At 43.7% G+C, this 21,527-nt stretch overlaps 1 protein-coding gene across 1 annotated transcript in view; it reads right to left on the minus strand.

The window, feature by feature from the left end:
• Positions 1-455: 455 nt before the first annotated feature.
• Positions 456-21,527, minus strand: part of lpcat2 (lysophosphatidylcholine acyltransferase 2) — a 30,462-nt gene continuing 9,390 nt past the window's right edge. The window contains exons 3-14 of the mRNA XM_084337696.1: positions 19,717-19,934; positions 16,352-16,464; positions 10,589-10,649; positions 8,964-9,022; positions 8,609-8,643; positions 7,437-7,491; positions 7,073-7,155; positions 4,960-5,085; positions 3,915-4,068; positions 3,564-3,662; positions 2,455-2,596; positions 456-2,177 (exon numbers count right to left, since the gene is read on the minus strand). Coding sequence (XP_084193822.1) covers positions 1,999-2,177; positions 2,455-2,596; positions 3,564-3,662; positions 3,915-4,068; positions 4,960-5,085; positions 7,073-7,155; positions 7,437-7,491; positions 8,609-8,643; positions 8,964-9,022; positions 10,589-10,649; positions 16,352-16,464; positions 19,717-19,934 — 1,324 coding nt within the window. The 3' untranslated portion in view covers positions 456-1,998. The remainder of the gene's footprint in view (positions 2,178-2,454; positions 2,597-3,563; positions 3,663-3,914; positions 4,069-4,959; positions 5,086-7,072; positions 7,156-7,436; positions 7,492-8,608; positions 8,644-8,963; positions 9,023-10,588; positions 10,650-16,351; positions 16,465-19,716; positions 19,935-21,527) is intronic.

Here is a 21,527-nt window from a genome sequence, read left to right on the forward strand (position 1 = left end):
TAAAACCAATAATATTCAGTCGTTTATTTTTTTTAAAACAAACACTACATTTAGACACATGCACTTTAAATGGCATATTATTATGTATCTTTTCAACAATTCTATGACTTCCTTAATCTGTGGAACATGTTTGTTAAGTACTTTGCCTAAATAACATTGCCAAATCCATACAAAGACAAGGTAAAACCCATTTCCCATAATATGTCCTCTTTAAGTGTACACACACAAATGTTAAATGGACCATAACCATTCTTATGGGTGACTGCTGTCACCTGGTGGTAGCTTGAAGAACAGGAGATGGATGCAGCTGAACACCATCTGAGAATTCATGCCTCATTACCAACAAGTACAAAGTCCTGAGAAACTTGTGAAATACAACACACGTCTCAGAAGAGTTAAAACTGTACTGTTTTATTGCAAAAAAAAAAAAAAAAAAGCAAACTTTGCTGTGTTAACAAAAATTCACATAATTGCAACACGTTCTGCTAAATAAATAACAATGCGCTAGTTCATTTCAAAACATACTCCCTGGAATATGCTCCTGAAGGAACCGGTGCCTTTTTGCTCACAAATTGCCCTATTTTCAGTGGTTGCCGAGCTTTACTTAAAGCCACGTAGACACACTGCTGCCTCAGCAACAACATGCTTCAATTGAAATGGAAATAGAAACAGATGCAAAGCAAAACCTTTGGCTAATTATACAGCCGTCATACAAGGTCTGTGTCCCTGAGCGCTGGGGAAGTGTGAAGCACAGCATACAGCTTCAGTGCAGCACCTCTGTGGGGAGTTGCCAGATCGGGTGGGTCTTAATATAGCATACATATTATTATCATTATTCTCAGCCTGGTCTCACTTACAATATGTAAATAGAGTACTAATCGAGCACAGGGAAAAAAAGTACCTAATGTACGTTATATGTATTGTATCGGAAATGTAACATGTGTACATATTACAAATAAGTATATATTTAAAAAAAAATTAACTGTAAACTTTAAGATTTCAGAAAACGTTTAAGTTCGTTCCCCTACTGGGGATCGAACCCTAACTTCAAGTCTTAACCATAACCGCAAATGTTAAAACTGACCTCAACTCTAACTATAATCATAGTTAGATAGTGGTGAGAGCACTCACCCGTGACTACAATGATTGTTGGTTCAACTCATGTTGCAGCGTTTTGGACTTTTGCCATTACAATATATAAATATATTACTTATGGCTGTAACATAATACATTACGTGCCTTTTTTCCTGTGGTCGATTAGTAGTTTATTTACATTTTCTAGACGAGACTATATTCCACAACACAGAATGACGAGCACGTTTATTTTTATGTAAAAGTAGGGTTTGGCAATCTCTCCAGTGATTTATACAGAAGACAAGAATACACACATCTTAATGGGGGGCGGACAGAAAGTCAGGTTAAAGTACCATAGTTATGGTAAAGTTATGGTAAGCTCAAGGGGACATAAATGGTATCCCAAGTCATTATTATTATTAGGTGAGATGGCAGATTACAAGGATTGTAATAACATTAACTTTAGGGAATGGTCATTAAATAGTCACTCTTTTAAATCAATGAGGGGATATACAGTAGAGAATAATAGCTCTGTCAAGTGCTCAACGTCACAACACCTTCAGATCATTAACGTAAAGGAAGTTCTCTGATGAACTCATCCTTTTCCTCTACAGTGAAACACATGAAGACACACACACCTTGACAATACATTTAGGAGGTCTGTGATGTGAAAACACTTGTTGTACAGTGGCTTGGGCAGTTTGCTGGGATGAATCTCTATAAGGCACTAAACATCACTGAGAGTAACTCTCTAAAAACGGGCGACTTTAAAACGGCAAGAGCACACTTTAAATAAATTTGTGGTAGAAGTTTGTGTGGTTCTGCTGCAGTAAAAGCAAGTTAGTGCAAAAGACCCGGTTGTCCCCCCCAGCCACAGCGGCCTATCCCTCAGTTCAGCGCAGAGAGCCCAGAGCTCGCTCTTGCTCAGTCGTCCTTCTTGTCAGAGGTACTGTCGTCCTCCTCGTCCCCGGGGCTCATGTGACTGGCCGATTCCAGATCGCCTTTCCCTGCCTCCTGGAGGGCCTGATAGCGCTGGAGCTCCAGGTAGGTGGTGAAGAGCTTGGCATACTGGGGGTGGGACAGGGCGAAGGCCTGGAACTCGGCTGAATTAAAGAGAGACACAGACACAAAACAGATTATTAGAGCACTACTAGGGGACTTGGGAGTAAAAAAAAAAGAAAACCATCACCTCGAAAATGTACCCATTCCAAATGAGTTACTGCTATTTCTGTATAAGGCTTTCATCTCTCATCTGTCACGGAGTACAATAAAAAACATTCACTTCATTCTCCTGTCACCCATTTCATGCCATGTTTTTACAACAACAGAGACTAACTAAGCCAACCGCATAAGCCCCCTTGACCTTAAAATTCCACCCACCGAAGGTGATGAAGCCGGAGCAGTCGGCGTCGATCTCCTTGAAGAGCTTGGCCATGTTGAGATCTGACACACCCAGAGTCGAGCGCAGCAAGGCAGTGAACTCCTCGCGGGTTATTCTCTCGTCCTCATCAGTGTCAAATAACTGGAAAAGAGGAGAGAGCGAAGAAGACGTTTTTTACTACCATATACAGTGTGGCACACTTTCCTTAAAAAGGAACATGCCAACATTATGGAAAATGCGCTTACGGTCTTCTCCAGAGTCAGACAAGAAGGTAGATTTCCTCTTTGTGCGTTTAGTAGAAAGCTATCCGGCTGAAAGCTAGCCTAGCTTAGCACAAATGAATGGAAGCGGATTTGGACCAGGCCAACTAGGCTAGCATGCAGCCAGATAGCTTTTCTACTGAACACAGAGAGGAAATCTATCTTCTTGTGTGACTCTGCAGAAGGCGGTAAGCACATTTCCCATAATGATGGCATGTTCCTTTAAATGGCACAATCTGTGAATGTGGTATGGCACCCACTGGTGCCGTTTACATTGAAGTCTACATTACATTTTACATTACATTTAATGTTTGAGCCTTTTGATACAAGTAGTGATGTGACTGCTAAAGCTACATTTTACATGACTTGAGGCTGTAAACAGTTTGTTTACATTAGCAATGTTTGTAAACTCTGGAGTAACTGAATATACTCAAAGTTTCAATAATAAATATAAAGATGATGTAGAAAGGAAAAGCAATACAACTAATATAACTTTTACTGCTACGACTAATAACAACAACAATCAATCCCAAATTAATCCAGCAGTTGTCGCATTTAAAACTTTAGTCAACATAAATGGACAGAACTGTTACCAGAGACTCAAAAACAACATTTGACCTTATGGCTGTCGAAGCGTCTCCTGAGTCTTCCATGCTTGACCACAACAGACGCACACTGTTGACCTGACATTATCCACGCCTCTCTGAATGCCGTCTCTGTTCCCATCCCTACAGCGTTGTCAGGGCCTCTTGGGGACACAGCCTGACCAGCGCACGCTAGCTAGATAGTTATCAACCGTGGGGCATTCAGTTACATTCAAAGAATCTTTTTCTTTTCTTCCATCCCACCTGGAATGCCATGCGGAGGACCTCTTCAGTGTTGGCAGGTCGGCACAAGATGGTCACTCCAATAACATACTCTCGGAAATCTATGGTGCCATCTCCGTCCTGCAGAGGGTCGAAAAGATAGCAGGGGGGGGGGGGGGGAATCAAGAGCTGTCAAAAGGCACAATCCTCAAAACCTGATACTCAAACTCCTCAAAGAACATGTGAAAATATCTCAAATGTATAACAAATCTGAATAGGGGCTTTAATACAGTACACTGTAGATATAATGCATTGATGAGGCATTATTTGTGCAGATATACATGGTCTACTACCAGTGTTGTGCCGGGCTCACAGAGTGCGGTGAACACATACCCTGTCAAAGAGAGCAAACAGCTCCTGCAGAGGAGGGTTGATGGGGAGCTTGAGGAAGCTGGCAAACTGCTGGATGGTGATGCGTCCTCCTTTACAGGACTCGGCCATGGCCGCAAAGCCCTCCAGCTCCTTCTTCACATTGTCCCACTTCAGGCTGGGGAAGACAGAGGAGGAAGAGGTTAGCGTAGGTTAGTTGATTGTTTGGCCAGTGTCAGTTCAAGAGAGAGAGAGATACTGTATGAAGAAACACTAAACAATGCTACTGCAGGTTCTCCATGTAAAAGTGTTGATGCTTGTGGGAGAGATAAAGTTGATAAAGACTAAAAGCACTAGGGCTGTACCAAATAATTGTCTAGTAGTCTAAATATGTCCAAAAGATCACCCATTTGGCTGCATTTTAAGTTAAGTGATGACCATAATATCAAGTGACAGTACTTGAATTCAAAAGGAGACCTCATAGACCTGTTCGCTGTTTACAAACATACCGTGTTCGAGCCAATCAGCAATACCAACTGAGTCACATGACTTAAGTTGCCTCGGACCGCCGCGAGCTGCTGCGCTAAAAGAATACGACGGGGCTCTATGGAGAAACCATGACACTCCCCTGACTAAAAGTAGTTTCAAACGAAAATGGCTGGATGTAATTTAGCCAAATCAGCACGGCTGCGAGTGTGAGTATTTCACCTTTTACATATCTAGCTTTGGCATGGATTGATTGTTTAGATCGCTAGCATGGCTAACAAAACAATTGCAAATATATTGTAGTCTGCCCCGTTGTTCTGACCAGGATTACATTCCTTTCTGCCCCGGTGATGCAGGCGCACATAGAGTCTGACGTACACAGCGAACAGGTCTATATGGTGATATAATATATGCCGTTACAAACACTCAGAAGCTTTGTTCAAACCTTGGCAAGACATTTGCTACAAGCCACTTGAGTCAAAATCGACAATAGAATCTGTTCCGATCTCTGCTTCATTACTGAGCCTATGTGAGGTATCTGTGTGGAGACAGCAGTGTTTCTCAGGGAGAGGCCAGTTCATACTTGAGCTTGCGGCTGATTTTGGTGAACTCCACCAGGCCGGCCTCCATAGGCAGCGTCAGCTCCCCTGCCGAGATCATCAGACGGCAGTCCTCATACGTGTGGTCTGTCACGGGCACGCCCAGAGCCCTGAGCAGAGACAGGGCGTTAGAAGAGCTGTCACGGGCACGCCCAGAGCCCTGAGCAGAGACAGGGCGTTAGAAGAGCTGTCACGGGCACGCCCAGAGCCCTGAGCAGAGACAGGGCGTTAGAAGAGCAGTCACGGGCACACCCAGAGCCCTGAGCAGAGACAGGGCATTAGAAGAGCTGTTACGGGCACACCCAGAGCCCTGAGCAGAGACAGGGCCTTTGAAGAGAACTAGGGATAGTACAAAAACTTCAATATGGAGATCTGATCCCTTATTGTTATTCAAGCAATATTACACGAGAGGGAGATGGTGATTATAGAACTGTTGTATAAAAGCGATATCACACTTGAGGTTGTGCCGTTATACTGAATATCAGCACGGCTGTGATTGGTTCGTAGGTACGAGGCCACATACTGAAGATAATCACAGCCGTGCTGATATTCAGTATAACAGCACAACCTCAAGTGTGATATCGCTTTTATACAACAGTTCTATAATCACCATTTATTAGTTAACAGTAATACGCGATTATGTTTATATTATATTTATTAGTTTGTATATTCAATGATTTATTTAGCTCCACCAACAAATAGTTCCACAACTGCGCTCTTGAACTTGGACTGTTGCCTAATTAACGGTCATTAATAGAACACATGCAGCGGAGTGATACATATTATTATACTGAATAACAGCATTCATGGAATGGCTCTTGTCCAATCAAAAGACATGGTTGAAACGAACTGTTGTATAAGGAACAATACAGACCTAGAACATTCATTTTGAATGGTTGGACACAAATTTGACAGATAAAACAAGATACAACAACAACAAGAATGAAGCAGAAATTCAGTTGGCTTTGCTTTGATTTTCAGCATATGTTTTGCGGCTCTTGTTAACGGATCTTTCTATTAGGGAACTTCTCCGATATTGGTACCCTATCAGTACACCTATATACTGTACACAGTAGGGCTGCAACGATTAGTCGACATAATCGACTATGTCGATTATGAAAAATCGTCGACGAGATATTGTTGCGTCGATTAGTCATAAAAAACAAATAATAATAATAATATTATTATAATTTTTATTTATTTTTTTTGCACTACCTATCTGTGTGAAAGTGGCTTCTCAGCTCTGGTCCAGCCAGCTGAAGACTTCTTAGCTTAACATAACAGACCGACAGTAAGTTTGGGGGAACTAATCGGATAACTGGGGATGTTGTTTGGTCCTGACAAGACTCTCAAAGCAACTCTGAGGTCATGCTCAATGTCCAATCTGTTCCTCTGCTCTGTCTTCAGCTGGACCAGAGCTGAGAAGCCACTTTCACAAAGATAGTATAGGTAGTTAAAATAAAAAAAAAATAAAAGAAAAAAAAATTATATATATTTTTTTTAAATCGTTGTTTTTCGATTAGTCGACTAATCGAAAAAAATAATCGACAGATTAGTCGACTACCAAAATAGTCATTAGTTGCAGCCCTAGTACACAGTATATACTTTTGCTCTTATTAGTAATACCACTGGCTAGTATGGTTTACTACCACAGTGAATTCATACCACTGTATATAATAATATTGCACATACTGTACATTAGCATAGCATATTTACTCCATAGCTTCATCATGTATACATGTTACACTGTATATTGCTAAGCACTTTACTGTTACTTTACATTCTGTTCAGATGCAAACTTACATTTGTTTGTACTGTACTTGTGCAATGACAATACATTTGAATCTAAAAAAAAAAAAAAAAAAATATTGAATCTATGAGCTAAAACCTCAGTATCCCAGAGATGGTGTAATAATCTCCTGTGTCTCCTACCATCTCAATAAAGAACCTTCTCTCCTGTGTCTCCCCTTACTCTACCTACCTTTCAACCTTCCTATCGCTGAACGACTATGTGCTGTGTGAACACCACACAGACAAGTGAGACAACTGCATGTGTTCGTAGATACACACAAGGAAACAAGTGCGGCGATCACGTACTGGGCCATAACATCTCGCACTGTACTGGCAAATAGTGCTGGGCTCTTCTTCTCCTCCTCTGTGGGGATCTGCGGAGGCAGGAACTGATAGGCAGATGGGAAAGACACAGAAAAGTCACGAATAAGGCCAAGTAGAAAATAGATAATAATCCCAAAATACAGAATGCAGCGTCAGCCCAGAATTCCACTTTAGAAACCCATGTCCCCAAACCATCAAATGGAAAACCACCATGATATTGTGCAATAAAAACAAGACAAGCTTTTGATCAATACGGTATATCGCCTCAGCCTTTACCCATCGGCTTTACTGCATAATGTCACACACTTGTTTTGATAGCAACACGACAAGAGGGAATGTCAGTTACCTCTATCTCTACGGTGGTGTAGAGCTGGGAGAGGGTGAGAAGCAGTAGGGTTTTCCTGAAAGAGCAAGGCGTCAGTTTAGAATATCTTTAAACGTAAAATGATGCAAAGGTCACTAGAAGACGAGCATGTTCTGTGCTGCTGTGTTACAGTATATCCTAAAAGTATTGATTGTTGGCCTAAAGGATTGACTTTGCTTCAGGGATGCACTTCTGTACCAATACTGTACATTGGTCTGGCTAAGATACCTAGCTCAGATACCTGGCTCAGATACTAACATTAAATATACTATATGTAACATCAAAACATCAAAAATCAAAGGAGAACGACCAGAAGGGCGCTCGTCTATTGGACACAATGGAGAGTGGAAATCCCTCCCCTTCAGGAAGTGAAATGCGGAAATACACAAACTGCGTAGCCGTGAGCAGGCGTGATAGTAGCAGAGGCGTGGCATTGATAGAGAGTGGAAATGTGTGTGTGTGGCTGCGAGCCTGTGTGTGCGCGCGCGCGCGTGTGTCTGTGTGTGTGGACTGCAAGCCATGTCTGACTCCAGATCAGCGGATCACCCAAGTCTGTCCACGAGACATGTTTACACAGTGTTTTGGTGAACTCCGCGCGCCACGGTAATAATAATAAGCTGTGTTTTTTTTCTTCTTCCTTCTACCCAAGATGCACAGTTAGATATATAGATAGATAGATAGATAGATGCAGTGTGCTGCGCGCCACGGTATTAATAATAATAATAATAAGCTGCGGTGTTCCTTCTACCCAAGATGCACAGTTTATCAGGTGACTGACAATGTTTGGTCCGCGATGAAGGCGAACCGAGACCTATGTTTTTTGGAGGACAGAGTTTGCGTGTTTGGTCCGTGGACCGAGTTCGACTGCGCATTCACACAAACCCGAAAAACCGGACTATCGACTTCTGGTCCGATAGTCCGGACCAAACAGCCCCTGTGTGAAAGCGACCTTAAGGTCATTAGCTGAAAAGGAGAACGTGTTTGCTCACTTCCTCTAACATGCATATGGGGAAACCTGAGGTTTCTCACAGAGAAGAGGTTAGTAAGCAAAAACAAACAAGAGGAAGCCAGGCACTTTATTTTAACTCCTGTGGCCACGGTGCGAGCAGCACTTGATCGACACGACTACAAGGCTAACTAGTCTTCTCACTTACGAGCTGAATCCCTGCCAAGTCCAGGTCACAGTGTCCTGTAAAATAACACAAACAGGTCACACACCATCCAAATAGAAACATCAGATCTTATTAGGAAAACTTATTTAAAAATAGAAACTAGTATCCAGATATCCAACACATGATATCTGATCATGGTTAGTTAAAGGAGTGAATCTACAAATTAGTACCTCAGACAAAGAACCATATACGTCTGTTCTAAAGATGGTAAGTTAGAGTGTTGTATTCATTCGTAGTTCTAGAGAGAGAGAGAGAGAGAGAGAGAGAGAGAGAATTTTCTGGCTAATATGGTTCTTCGGTTCAAATACGAAGTGAAATAACGGTGGACAGCACCTACCAGTCTGTTTGGATATCTCATTATAACAGGCTGTACAGGAACCCCTGGGATGAAGGCACCTGAGATAGTGAATGTGAGAGAGAGGAGTCAGTTAGGTGATGTAAATCTCTATGGGAATGTGCAATGTCTAGAGCTGCAAAACATGTATTAAAACTAGGGGTGTAAAGGTACACGTATCCGTACCGAACCGTTTCAGTGTGTACCGTACCGTACCGAACGGCTGTGTAGTCAAGTGTACCGAATGAATACAACGGTCGATTATTACAAGTCTATTATTAATTTCAATATAGAATATTCGTTGACAGCCCTACAAGTACAATTAGTTACTGCACACTACATCACCCCTGAGTGGAACATGGAAAGCCAAACTTTCCCCCACTGTACCGAAAATCCGTACCGAACCTCGACTTCAAAACCGAGGTACGTACCGTACCGTGGTTTTTGTGTACCGTTACACCCCTGATTAAAACACTAACCACTACTCAGTTGTAAAGATGACCAGTATCTGTATCCATACTGTATATTTGTGTGTATGATAAATGGCTCCCAAGATGCACTGCAATTTTTATTAATTAATACTCTTGGTTCAACTCGATCCAACGGCTCTTACGCCTTGTCGTAAACACTAACAAAAGCAACCACTAAATCACCACATGTTGTCAATAACGGAGCTATTTGCACACGCATGCCACCATTATGGATCTACCTTCTCATTCGTTTCACCAACTCCCTCTGGAGAAGCCCTTTTTGTGAGCATCAGGTGCCGGTACACTGAGTGAATGGGAGGTGTCCCCTCTGAAACAACACGCCTGCACATGCTCTCGCTCTGCTTTGTGGATTTGTATGAAGGCGATGACTGACAGAGAATATATACAAAGAGGGAACGCCATGTGGGTCTGCCTGCCACAAAAGCAAGGGCAGCGTTGGATAGACAAGGTTTGTGACCGGATGGCTGTTGGTTCAATCCCCCCCCCCCCGGAGCAGTAGGAAAATCTGGAAGCGTTGAGCTCAGGTGAAACAATAATGCTCTCCCTGCCCTTAACCTCCACTTGTTGAAGAGTCCGTGACCAATAGAGGCCTTGCATGGAATGTTCATGTAGTCATCTTTCGTCCAACATGGCTGCCGTAATCATTGGTTACCACTTTCGAAAGAAAACGCCAATTTTCTGTGCAGTGATAAGAGTAGCATTTTTTGTTGATGTATTTATTATATATCAACACATAGCAACTGTTGTTTCTTCCAACATGGAGGACAAAGGGGCCTTCTAAACATGCCGTGAAAAGGCGTTCGTTGCAGAACACTGTATTGTGAGTTGTCCTGGGCAGCTCCCAAATGTGGATGTGTGTAACACGAAGCAAACAGGGCATTGCTAAGAAAGCATACATGCTCGGTGAATCTACCCGAATATATATATATATATACGGTATATAAAAGGATTAAAAAAAAAAAAAGCCCCAAAGACTCCACATTAACCTGTTACTTGCATACTAAATAGCATACAGTATGCACGTGATTTTCTTAAACAAGGTTCTACTGTGGACTTTAGTGTTTTGGTCTACTGTAGACTTTAGTGTTGGTTGCCATATATCAGTTTATTTGAATGAATGCACCGAAAAAGACATACCTTGTTTAAATGTTATAAGACATGAACGGTTTGTAACAGTCCCCTCTGGGAAAATCAGGACCTGAAATACAAAATAAAATTAAATAATTATATTTATCTACTAAGGTACATAATGGATATTAATGTAAGACGTCATGTTATATTCAATACAGTCAAAAGACCAGAGGTGGACAGGACCTATGAGTTGTATGGATGGTTAAGTTGACAACATAAACCTTCTAAATGGACCGATGTTTATTTCCTGTTGTAGTGTAGTAGTGGAATATGCCCTAAACCTGACAGAAAATACACTTGGGTCCAAGTTGTTGCCCTCACAACGGAGTTCCGCTGAAACCATCTTTGGGTCATTGAAAAGCACTATACAAATAAAATGAATTATTATATTATTATTATTACCTACTTGAGTTGAAATTTCAAGAATTTGTACTTTTAAAAACACAAGCACATTTTTAATTTATAAGGACTAGGTGGAACTAGTTTGAATATGTCTCAGCGAGGAATATACGACACTAGGTGGAACCAGGGTTGAATATGTCTCAGGGGGGAATATACGACACTAGGTGGAACCAGGGTTGAATATGTCTCAGGGGGGAATATACGACACTAGGTGGAACCAGGTTTGAATATGTCTCAGGGGGGAATATACAACACTAGGTGGAACCGGGGTTGAATATGTCTCAGGGAGGAATATACGACACTAGGTGGAACCAGGCTTGAATATGTTTCAGGGGGGACTATACAACACTAGGTGGAACTGGGGTTGAATATGTCTCAGGTAGGAATATACGACACTAGGTGGAACTGGGGTTGAATATGTCTCAGGGGGGACTATATGACACTAGGTGGAACCAGGGTTGAATATGTCTCAGGGGCGAATATATGACACTAGGTGGAACTAGGGTTGAATATGTCTCAGGGGGGACTATATGACACTAGGTGGAACCAGGGTTGAATATGTCTCAGGGAGGACTATACGACACTAGGTGGAACTAGGGTTGAATATGTCTCAGGGGCGAATATATGACACTAGGTGGAACTAGGGTTGAATATGTCTCAGGGGGGACTATATGACACTAGGTGGAACCAGGGTTGAATATGTCTCAGGGGCGAATATATGACACTAGGTGGAACTAGGGTTGAATATGTCTCAGGGGGGACTATATGACACTAGGTGGAACCAGGGTTGAATATGTCTCAGGGGGGACTATATGACACTAGGTGGAACCAGGGTTGAATATGTCTCAGGGGGGACTATATGACACTAGGTGGAACCAGGGTTGAATATGTCTCAGGGGGGACTATACGACACTAGGTGGAACCAGGGTTGAATATGTCTCAGGGGGGACTATATGACACTAGGTGGAACCAGTTTGAATATGTCTCAGGGGGGAATATATGACACTAGGTGGAACCAGGGTTGAATATGTCTCAGGGGGGAATATATGACACTAGGTGGAACCAGGGTTGAATATGTCTCAGGGGGGACTATACGACACTAGGTGGAACCAGTTTGAATATGTCTCAGGGGGGACTATATGACACTAGATGGAACCAGGGTTGAATATGTCTCAGGGGGGACTATATGACACTAGGTGGAACCAGGGTTGAATATGTCTCAGGGGGGACTATACGACACTAGGTGGAACCAGGGTTGAATATGTCTCAGGGGGGACTATATGACACTAGGTGGAACCAGGGTTGAATATGTCTCAGGGGGGACTATATGACACTAGGTGGAACCAGGGTTGAATATGTCTCAGGGAGGACTATACGACACTAGGTGGAACCAGGGTTGAATATGTCTCAGGGGGGACTATATGACACTAGGTGGAACTAGGGTTGAATATGTCTCAGGGGGGACTATACCACACTAGGTGGAACCAGGTTTGAATATGTCTCAGGGGGGACTATATGACACTAGGTGGAACTAGGGTTGAATATGTCTCAGGGGGGACTATATGACACTAGGTGGAACCAGGGTTGAATATGTCTCAGGGGGGACTATATGACACCAGGTGGAACTAGAGTTGAATATGTCTCAGGGACGAATATATGACACTAGGTGGAACTAGTTTGAATATGTCTCAGGGGGGACTATATGACACTAGGTGGAACTAGAGTTTAATATGTCTCAGGGGGGGGAATATACGACACTAGGTGGAACTAGTTTGAATATGTCTCAGGGGGGACTATATGACACTAGGTGGAACCAGGGTTGAATATGTCTCAGGGGGGACTATATGACACTAGGTGGAACCAGGGTTGAATATGTCTCAGGGAGGACTATACGACACTAGGTGGAACTGGGGTTGAATATGTCTCAGGGAGGACTATAATGACACTAGGTGGAACCAGGGTTGAATATGTCTCAGGGGGGACTATATGACACTAGGTGGAACCAGGTTTGAATATGTCTCAGGGGGGACTATATGACACTAGGTGGAACCAGGGTTGAATATGTCTCAGGGGGGACTATATGACACTAGGTGGAACTAGAGTTGAATATGTCTCAGGGGGGACTATATGACACTAGGTGGAACCAGGGTTGAATATGTCTCAGGGGGGACTATACGACACTAGGTGGAACCAGGTTTGAATATGTCTCAGGGGGGACTATATGACACTAGGTGGAACCAGGGTTGAATAAGTCTCAGGGAGGACTATATGACACTAGGTGGAACCAGGGTTGAATATGTCTCAGGGGGGACTATACGACACTAGGTGGAACCAGGGTAGAATAAGTCTCAGGGGGGACTATATGACACTAGGTGGAACCAGGGTTGAATATGTCTCAGGGGGGACTATATGACACTAGGTGGAACCAGGGTTGAATATGTCTCAGGGGGGACTATACCACACTAGGTGGAACCAGGGTTGAATAAGTCTCAGGGAGGACTATATGACACTAGGTGGAACCAGGATTGAATATGTCTCAGGGGGGACTATATGACACTAGGTGGAACCAGGGTTGAATATGTCTCAGGGGGGAATATATGACACTAGGTGGAACCAGGATTGAATAAGTCTCAGGGGGGACTATACGACACTAGGTGGAACCAGGATTGAATATGTCTCAGGGGGGACTATATGACACTAGGTGGAACCAGGTTTGAATATGTCTCAGGGGGGACTACAGTATATGACACTAGGTGGAACTAGGGTTGAATATGTCTCAGGGGGGACTATATGACACTAGGTGGAACCAGGGTTTAATATGTCTCAGGGGGGGGACTATACGACACTAGGTGGAACCAGGGTTGAATATGTCTCAGGGGGGACTATATGACACTAGGTGGAACCAGGGTTGAATATGTCTCAGGGGGGACTATATGACACTAGGTGGAACCAGGGTTGAATATGTCTCAGGGGGGACTATATGACACTAGGTGGAACCAGGTTTGAATATGTCTCAGGGGGGACTACAGTATATGACACTAGGTGGAACCAGGGTTCGGATCGGATCATTTTTCAGATCAGCAAAAAGAAACACATTATTTTATTATCAATTAGGCCTTTTTCTTCATTCTAGGTGGCTCTTATAAGGGGGTCTGAAAACCTTTTCTTGCTCCGGTGGCAGTGCAATGAAAGGGTTGTGGGCAGTCTGGTAACTTTGCTGTGGCGGTCCATGCCTCTGTGTAGCCTAGTAGAGTAGCCTACAGTGGATGTGTTGGGTAATTCTTTCACAGTTCTGCCTGATGTCTGTTAACGTTCGGAAATGACCTTGTTGCTGAAGTGACTATGAGAGGAAATAGTAATGTTGTGGCTCGACATTATGCACTGAAATAACAAACTACTGCATCGGGCTGCATATAGTTCACTATAAATAACAACATTATGTATTTGATTATGATTTTGCCCCGTTTAGTATCACAACATTATTTGGCTATTTTTAACAATAACAGCTGCGCAAATAATAACGTTATGATGATGAAAAATCACACATTTGTATATGAGAAATGCCAACAAATTCTTCCCAATCAGCTTCATTACATGCGTGATTTCTTGAGTCAATTCCTGCTTTTCAAACCTCAAACATCCAGAGTTCACTTGGAGGTGGGCAGAGACCATCCCAAACAGGTGGACCAGGCTGGGGTTGTTTTGTGCGGACCTGCCTTCGATTACTGTGTTCACATCGGCCCAAACAAACCGCACCATGTGGGTTCCAGGGTTTGATTCATATATTCAACGATATGTGTGTGCTGGACTAGACTACTTGCTGTGCATTAGTGCATGGATGGCGACTAATAAATTAAAAGAAAAACAGCAGACTTAAACTAATGCTGGAGAATATCATGTGATAAAGCTCACTATGATGGTTTGATTTTGCAATTCATCTGTGGTTCACATGCGTGCCGAACCATGTGGGGTACGGATCATGGATCAATTACTGTACAATCAGTTACACCCCTACAATCTACTATATCCAAGCTTGTAAATATTGAAATGCACAACCATCAGTAGTGCACAGTTCCTAACTCAACCAAGTATCAGAGATACACAACAACCTGAGTGAGATGTGCTGACAGTAGCCGGGGGGTTATTTTGGTGGATTCTCGTCTCGACAGCAAAACGCCATCGGGTCATCAGCATGAATTAATACAGGATCCACTTGGGTTTATTAACCAACAGCAAGTTTCTTGTTGAAATGAAATATGTGTGGTGAAAGTGGCATTAATTGTAATTAAATGTAAAAAAATAGCATGGAGTTTACTGAGTCCCTTCAGATTGCAATGCATCGAGATGCAGGACAGGTACCTTTACATCAATGGCTATACCACAAATAACCTAGTAATAAGTGTATTACGTATGTGTGTATGTGTGTGTATATATATACTGTATGTGTGTGTGTATATGTGTATATGTGTGTGTGTGTATGTATAATGTCTGTGTGTGTATGTTTGAGTGTGTATGTGATATAAATGTGTATATGTACGTACATGTGTGTGTGTGTGTAAGTGCGTGTATATGTTAGGGGTGGGCGGTATGACCTACATTTTATATCACAGTATATTTACATTTTTGGACGGTTATGGTATATATCACGGTATATTTGTTTTTCTCAATAATAAAAGATATTTTAGGAGCAGTGCAAGACTCTGAGATGGTAACAGTTTATTCCCTGGGGGTTAACTATGAGGTTTCTACTGGGCTCTTCCATTAGTATCTGTATATTATGACATTGTTTTTTTATTTATTTTTTTACATTGAACTCAAGTGTTATTGATCATTGAACTGTCAGCTTGTAGGATATAATCTTTACTCGCACATGTGCTCCTAAAATAAATGTTCTTGTTCGCACACATTTGTCTCAAACCCTGTTCGCTCAACTGTTTGTATAGCCACAGTGTCCTTACATAGGTACTCTGTTATGGAATTTGTAATGTCCTTCCATCGCTTGCTTGTTTTGTCATACGGATAGCCACTGGGAAATGAGGGCTAGCAAGGCTTGTGCATCTGGCAACAACTCTCGGTCAACATTGTTTGCAGATAATAGTTTTCTACTCAAGGTGCAACTTTTTAAACACAAACCACGTCCAGATGATGGACGAAGCACCGTTCTTTAGAACTAATTCTTCTTCTTTATTTGCATTGTGCGTTAATGTGACACAGTATTTTTACATTCAAAAGAGCCTAAAAGTAGCCTCCTAGCTACTCTATCCAGGAGAGTCAAATCTCTACCTTGGTATGGATTTCTACCGGTATACCGCCCACCCCTAGTATGTGTGTATGTGTGTATGTGTGTGTGCATGTAGGGTGACATACCTGTGGCCAGCGGCCTCCAGACTTGGCTCTGTCGTCTATCTCTCGGATGGTGTTCTTCCTGGAGTCTGGGTCCTGTCTGGACACCAACACTGGCTGGAGACAGCGGATGAACCCTGGGGCGGAGGACAGACAAGGCACAGATGCTCACTCAATTGTCTTAAGGATATTTAAAGGGAAAATGCCAGTGATTTTCTACTTCGAGTTACTTGCCGCATCGCATATCCACATTGCATTATACATTTTACACTACATGTGTAAGTGTACGGCGTGCGTGCTGTGGAACAAATGTTTCTGAGGACGGCGTGCGTGCTGTGGAACAGATGTTTCTATCGAATCGTATCGTATCGTATCGTGGCAGACTTTGTGATATCGGCAAATATCGTATCGTTGTCCAAAGAATTGATATCGTATCGTATCGTGATGAAACTGGTGATTCCCACCCCTAGTGCGCTGTGGAAGATGTTTCTGAGGACGGCATGCACGAGGTGGAACAGATGTTTCTGAGGACGGCGTGCGTGCACGCTGTGGAACAGATGTTTCTGAGGACGGCGTGCACGCTGTGGAACAGATGTTTCTGAGGACGGCGCGCGCGAGGTGGAACAGATGTTTCTGAGGACGGCATGCATGCTGTGGAACAGATGTTTCTGAGGACGGCGTGCACGCTGTGGAACAGATGTTTCTGAGGACGGCGCGCGCGAGGTGGAACAGATGTTTCTGAGGACGGCATGCGTGCTGTGGAACAGATGTTTCTGAGGACGGTGTGCGCTGTAGAACAGATGTTTCTGAGGACGCCGTGCGCAAGGTGGAACAGATGTTTCTGAGGACGGTGTGCGCTGTGGAACAGATGTTTCTGAGGACGCCGTGCGCAAGGTGGAACAGATGTTTCTGAGGAGGCGTGCACGCTGTGGAACAGATGTTTCTGAGGACGGCGTGCGCTGTGGAACAGATGTTTCTGAGGACGGCGTGCGCTGTGGAACAGATGTTTCTGATGACGGCGTGCGCTGTGGAACAGATGTTTCTGATGACGGCGTGCGCAAGGTGGAACAGATGTTTCTGAGGACGGCGTGCGCAAGGTGGAACAGATGTTTCTGAGGACGGCGTGCACGCTGTGCAACAGATGTTTCTGAGGACGGCGTGCACGCTGTGGAACAGATGTTTCTGAGGACGGCGTGCGCTGTGGAACAGATGTTTCTGCATGCAAGCTAATCGATCGTATGATTTCCACTGGCTTGTTGTGAATGAATGAATGAATGAAAACTTTATTTATTTAACAGATAGCAGAATGGGTACAATACAGTACGGCTCAATACACACAATTGTTAAGGGGGTGCAGACCAGAGAAAGACGTTTGTCTTGTTTACATCAGGGTCCCCCATTTTCAATTCATAGTGACATTTATGACATACACAACATACATGACATACAGGTATATAGTACCGTTGTGTGTGGAATACTTAACCAGACCCTGTGAGGTCAGAAGGTACAAAGGCTTGGAATGTGCACTAGGACTTCTAGTCATCAATTCAAATGGCAAGCTATACCGTTCAGCTGAGGACATTGGTTCAAGCACTCGTTATCTGGGCTCGTCATACTGACTGAACAGGACGGGGATCGGGGAAGCCACTCGTTATCTGGGCTCGTCATACTGACTGAACAGGACGGGGATCGGGGAAGCCACTCGTTATCTGGGCTCGTCATACTGACTGAACAGGACGGGGATCGGGGAAGCCACTCGTTATCTGGGCTCGTCATACTGACTGAACAGGACGCCTATTCTTTAATCACAGCCGAAGAGAGCTGCCGAGTGCTTCCGCGTTTTCCCTGATTGGCTGCGGCACGCCCCCGCGGCAGCGTGGCAGCAGCAGAGCGGAGCGGCATTATGTAGCCGTAATCCCCGCTCTTTTTCCATCGCCGCTTAGCTCAACTGGTACGCCGCCGTGCTGTGGATCCTGCGGTGCGTTGGTGACAAGTTTGATTCCCTTCAAATTATTATTATTATTTTTTTTTTAACGTGCATTCTTTCACCGGTTAAGTTTAGGCATGTTAAGTTTAGGCATTGTTTCGGAGTTGGTTATGGTTAGGGTTAAGGTTAGGCATTGTTTCAGAGTTGGTTAAGGTTAGAAGGGTTAAGTTTAGACGCTGTTTCGGAGTTGGTTAAGGTTAGAGTTTGTCTTGGAGCATGGCAATATTCTTTCGGAGTTGGTTAAGGTTAGGGTTAAGGTTAGGCATTATTTCGGAGTTGGTTAAGGTTAGGGTTTGTCGCAGAGAATGCCTGTCTGTCTTTCTTGACGTGGAGGATGCAGCCTATTTCCGCACTGCCGCTCTCTCACGCTGCCGCGGTCACATGGGCGTCATGGCCAATCAGAGAAACGCGACGCACTCTTCGGCTGTGATAAATATAGACGCGAACAGGACGGGATCGGGGAGCCTGAATACTTTCAACAACAAATGTTTGTTTCCGCGTCTCTGATTGGCCACACGCGTTTCTGGTCATGTGACATGTGCGCCAATCGTTTCTACACTGGTTAAGCTTAGGCGCTCTTTCGAAGTTGGTTAAGGTTAGAGTTTGTCTTAGAGCATGGCGATAGAACGCCTGCCCTTCTTTCGACGGTTAAGCTTAGGCACTCTTTCGAAGTTGGTTAAGGTTAGAGTTTGTCTTAGAGCATGGCGATAGAAAGCCAGGTAGTTTGCAGGCTGTTAGACCCGGAAATAGGCGCAGAACTTGCTGTCCCACGATTGGCGCACATGTCACATGACCTGGCCAATCAGAGCGCAAAACTCGAACGCGGAAACAAACATTTGTTGTCGAAAGTATAGACGCGATCGGGGAAGCCACTCGTTATCTGGGCTCGTCATACTGACTGAACAGGATGGGGAAACCACTGTCTAGTAGGGGTGGGGGGGAAATATCAATACAGCAATATATCGTGATATTTTGCGAGCCGATATTATATCGATACAGTAAGGGCTAGTATCGATATTTTTTGCTGGACATTTTGCTGCAATACAAATTATTGAAGTAAGATGAACAGACTGAACAAATAAATCACAATATTGTGACTTTAGTATCGTGATAATATCGTATTTGTGGTGCCTCTGGTGATTCCCACCCCTACTGTCTAGCCATGTTATTACTTTTTTTTTGCCAGGTCATCTGATGACACATTACACAGTATGTAAATTAAACAGATTAATGCTAAAAAGAAATTTAGCTTTTTCTACCACTACACCCAAAAAAAATAACCTACCCATACGGTTGTTTTTAGAGCCACCATACCCACACCCTTGACAGCCAACAATAGCAACAACACCCACACGTTCCTTCCTGTATATAAAACGACGAGGAATTTGACAAAGACGCTCACTTCCAAAGATGGGTGTAGCGAGATTCTCGATGCGGGAGACCGTGGAGGGCAAGCCTGCCACGATACACACGATTCCGTCAAAAAAGGTGGAGTGGGGGGCCACGGCCAGGATGGGGGCCTCACTGCTGCCAGCCTGCTGCCCCTTCACCACCACCCTGAAGCCCATGCAGAAGTAGTAGGTCCTCCCAAGGGCAGCCATCACCCTCCGACACATGAACCTGGACCAAAACACCAGACACATTGTTTAGCTGTAGAGTTAATAATGGGTAAAAAAAATTTAACATTTTGAAGCAAACTGAATAAATCAAGGTACTTTTCAATCCGTTGAAAACAGTGTTGGGAAGATGGGACCAAAACACAGGAAACAAATTCTTGAAATCTTGTGCTTTCGATCACTCCCAGGTGTGTTTCTTACATAATTTGTAAGAAGATTACAGAAGATTAGCAATGATGCAACGTAGAGCAGTTCTAGACACTGACCAATTTTAGGAAAATGTTCCATAATTCCTGGGGGATAATAATTTTGGCCTCAACTGTAAACGCCCCGCCAGAGCATGCAACCACAGTGACTGATCAAAATTACATTCCTTTAGATTATAATTTGTCATTATACAGCACAACGAAAATAAATGTGATCCAACCAGAGTGCAAATGTAACTTTTTCGTAACTGTGTTCAGGAATGAGTTCCAACTTGAGTGGGCGGCTGGGTGGCGCAGCGGACATTGCGCTCGTCACCAACGCAAGAGAAACCGGTATCGAATCCGGCTGTCAGTGTTGCCTCCGGCTTGGGCCGGCCGTCATACTAACTCAATTGGCAGAGTTAGCGGGTGGGAAGTCGATGGGTGGTAATCTGGACGTTGTGGACAGCGACTCCTACAGGTCGGTCAGGGCGCCTGCACAGCAGAGATAGGAAAATGGCGGGGGCAGTGTGAGCCTCCTACATGTTACTCCTCGCCAAATGAGAGTCCGCGCTGGCAGGTGAAAAGATGTGACTGGCTGCCTCCACATGTATCGGAGTGGACATGTGATGGGCTTCTATCCTCCCTACGACTGGCCAGTGGGGGGCACATGCGAGCAACGATCAAGACAGGGGAGGGAAGAATTGGCACGGCTAAATTGGGATGAGAGAAAAAATTGAAAAATGGAGAAAAAGTGGATAAAATGTTTTTGGTGGAAAAGATGCTGAAAGAGCCATGTTTATCATGGACTTCAGTGTTATTACACTTTACTCGTTATTTGAGTATACTCGTTATTGGCCGCCATGCGTTGACTGCCAACAACGAGTAAACTCGTTTTTATGATCGTTATTTCTTTTATTAGCTATTGGCATTCATAATTCATCCAGGAAGCCTCCCGGAGCCAGCTGGACCCTGTCTGATATTGCAACGCCTCAATACCGCCGCCTGGTGGATTTCGGGTGAGTTACACTCCACTCTAAACCGGAAGTGGAGCACGGTGCATCTGGGAAAAAGCTCCGCCAGAGATATCTTGTAACGTGGATCAATATACACACCTCGAGTGCATTGGATCGCTTTCGAGACGCAAGAATCAATATGCTTTCGGCGTTTATTGCGTCATACAAACGGAAAATGGATCTAGCAGGTCGACGTCAAATAATTGGAATTTTTTTTCTCCACACGCATCGGCCAGAGGTATCTAACGTTATTTCCAGCTCGATTGTCCATTTATTTCATTGCAATCTGTCCGATCAACGTATGGTGTCTTACTAAAGAAAGCCGTTAGTGACAATCAAGCAATCAAGCAATCCCTTTTTTTGTACAAGCCCGTTTTGTGTTTTGACCATCGGACT

This window comes from Notolepis coatsorum, assembly GCF_963971535.1.
Source record: "Notolepis coatsorum genome assembly, chromosome: 20".
NCBI lineage: Eukaryota > Metazoa > Chordata > Actinopteri > Aulopiformes > Paralepididae > Notolepis > Notolepis coatsorum.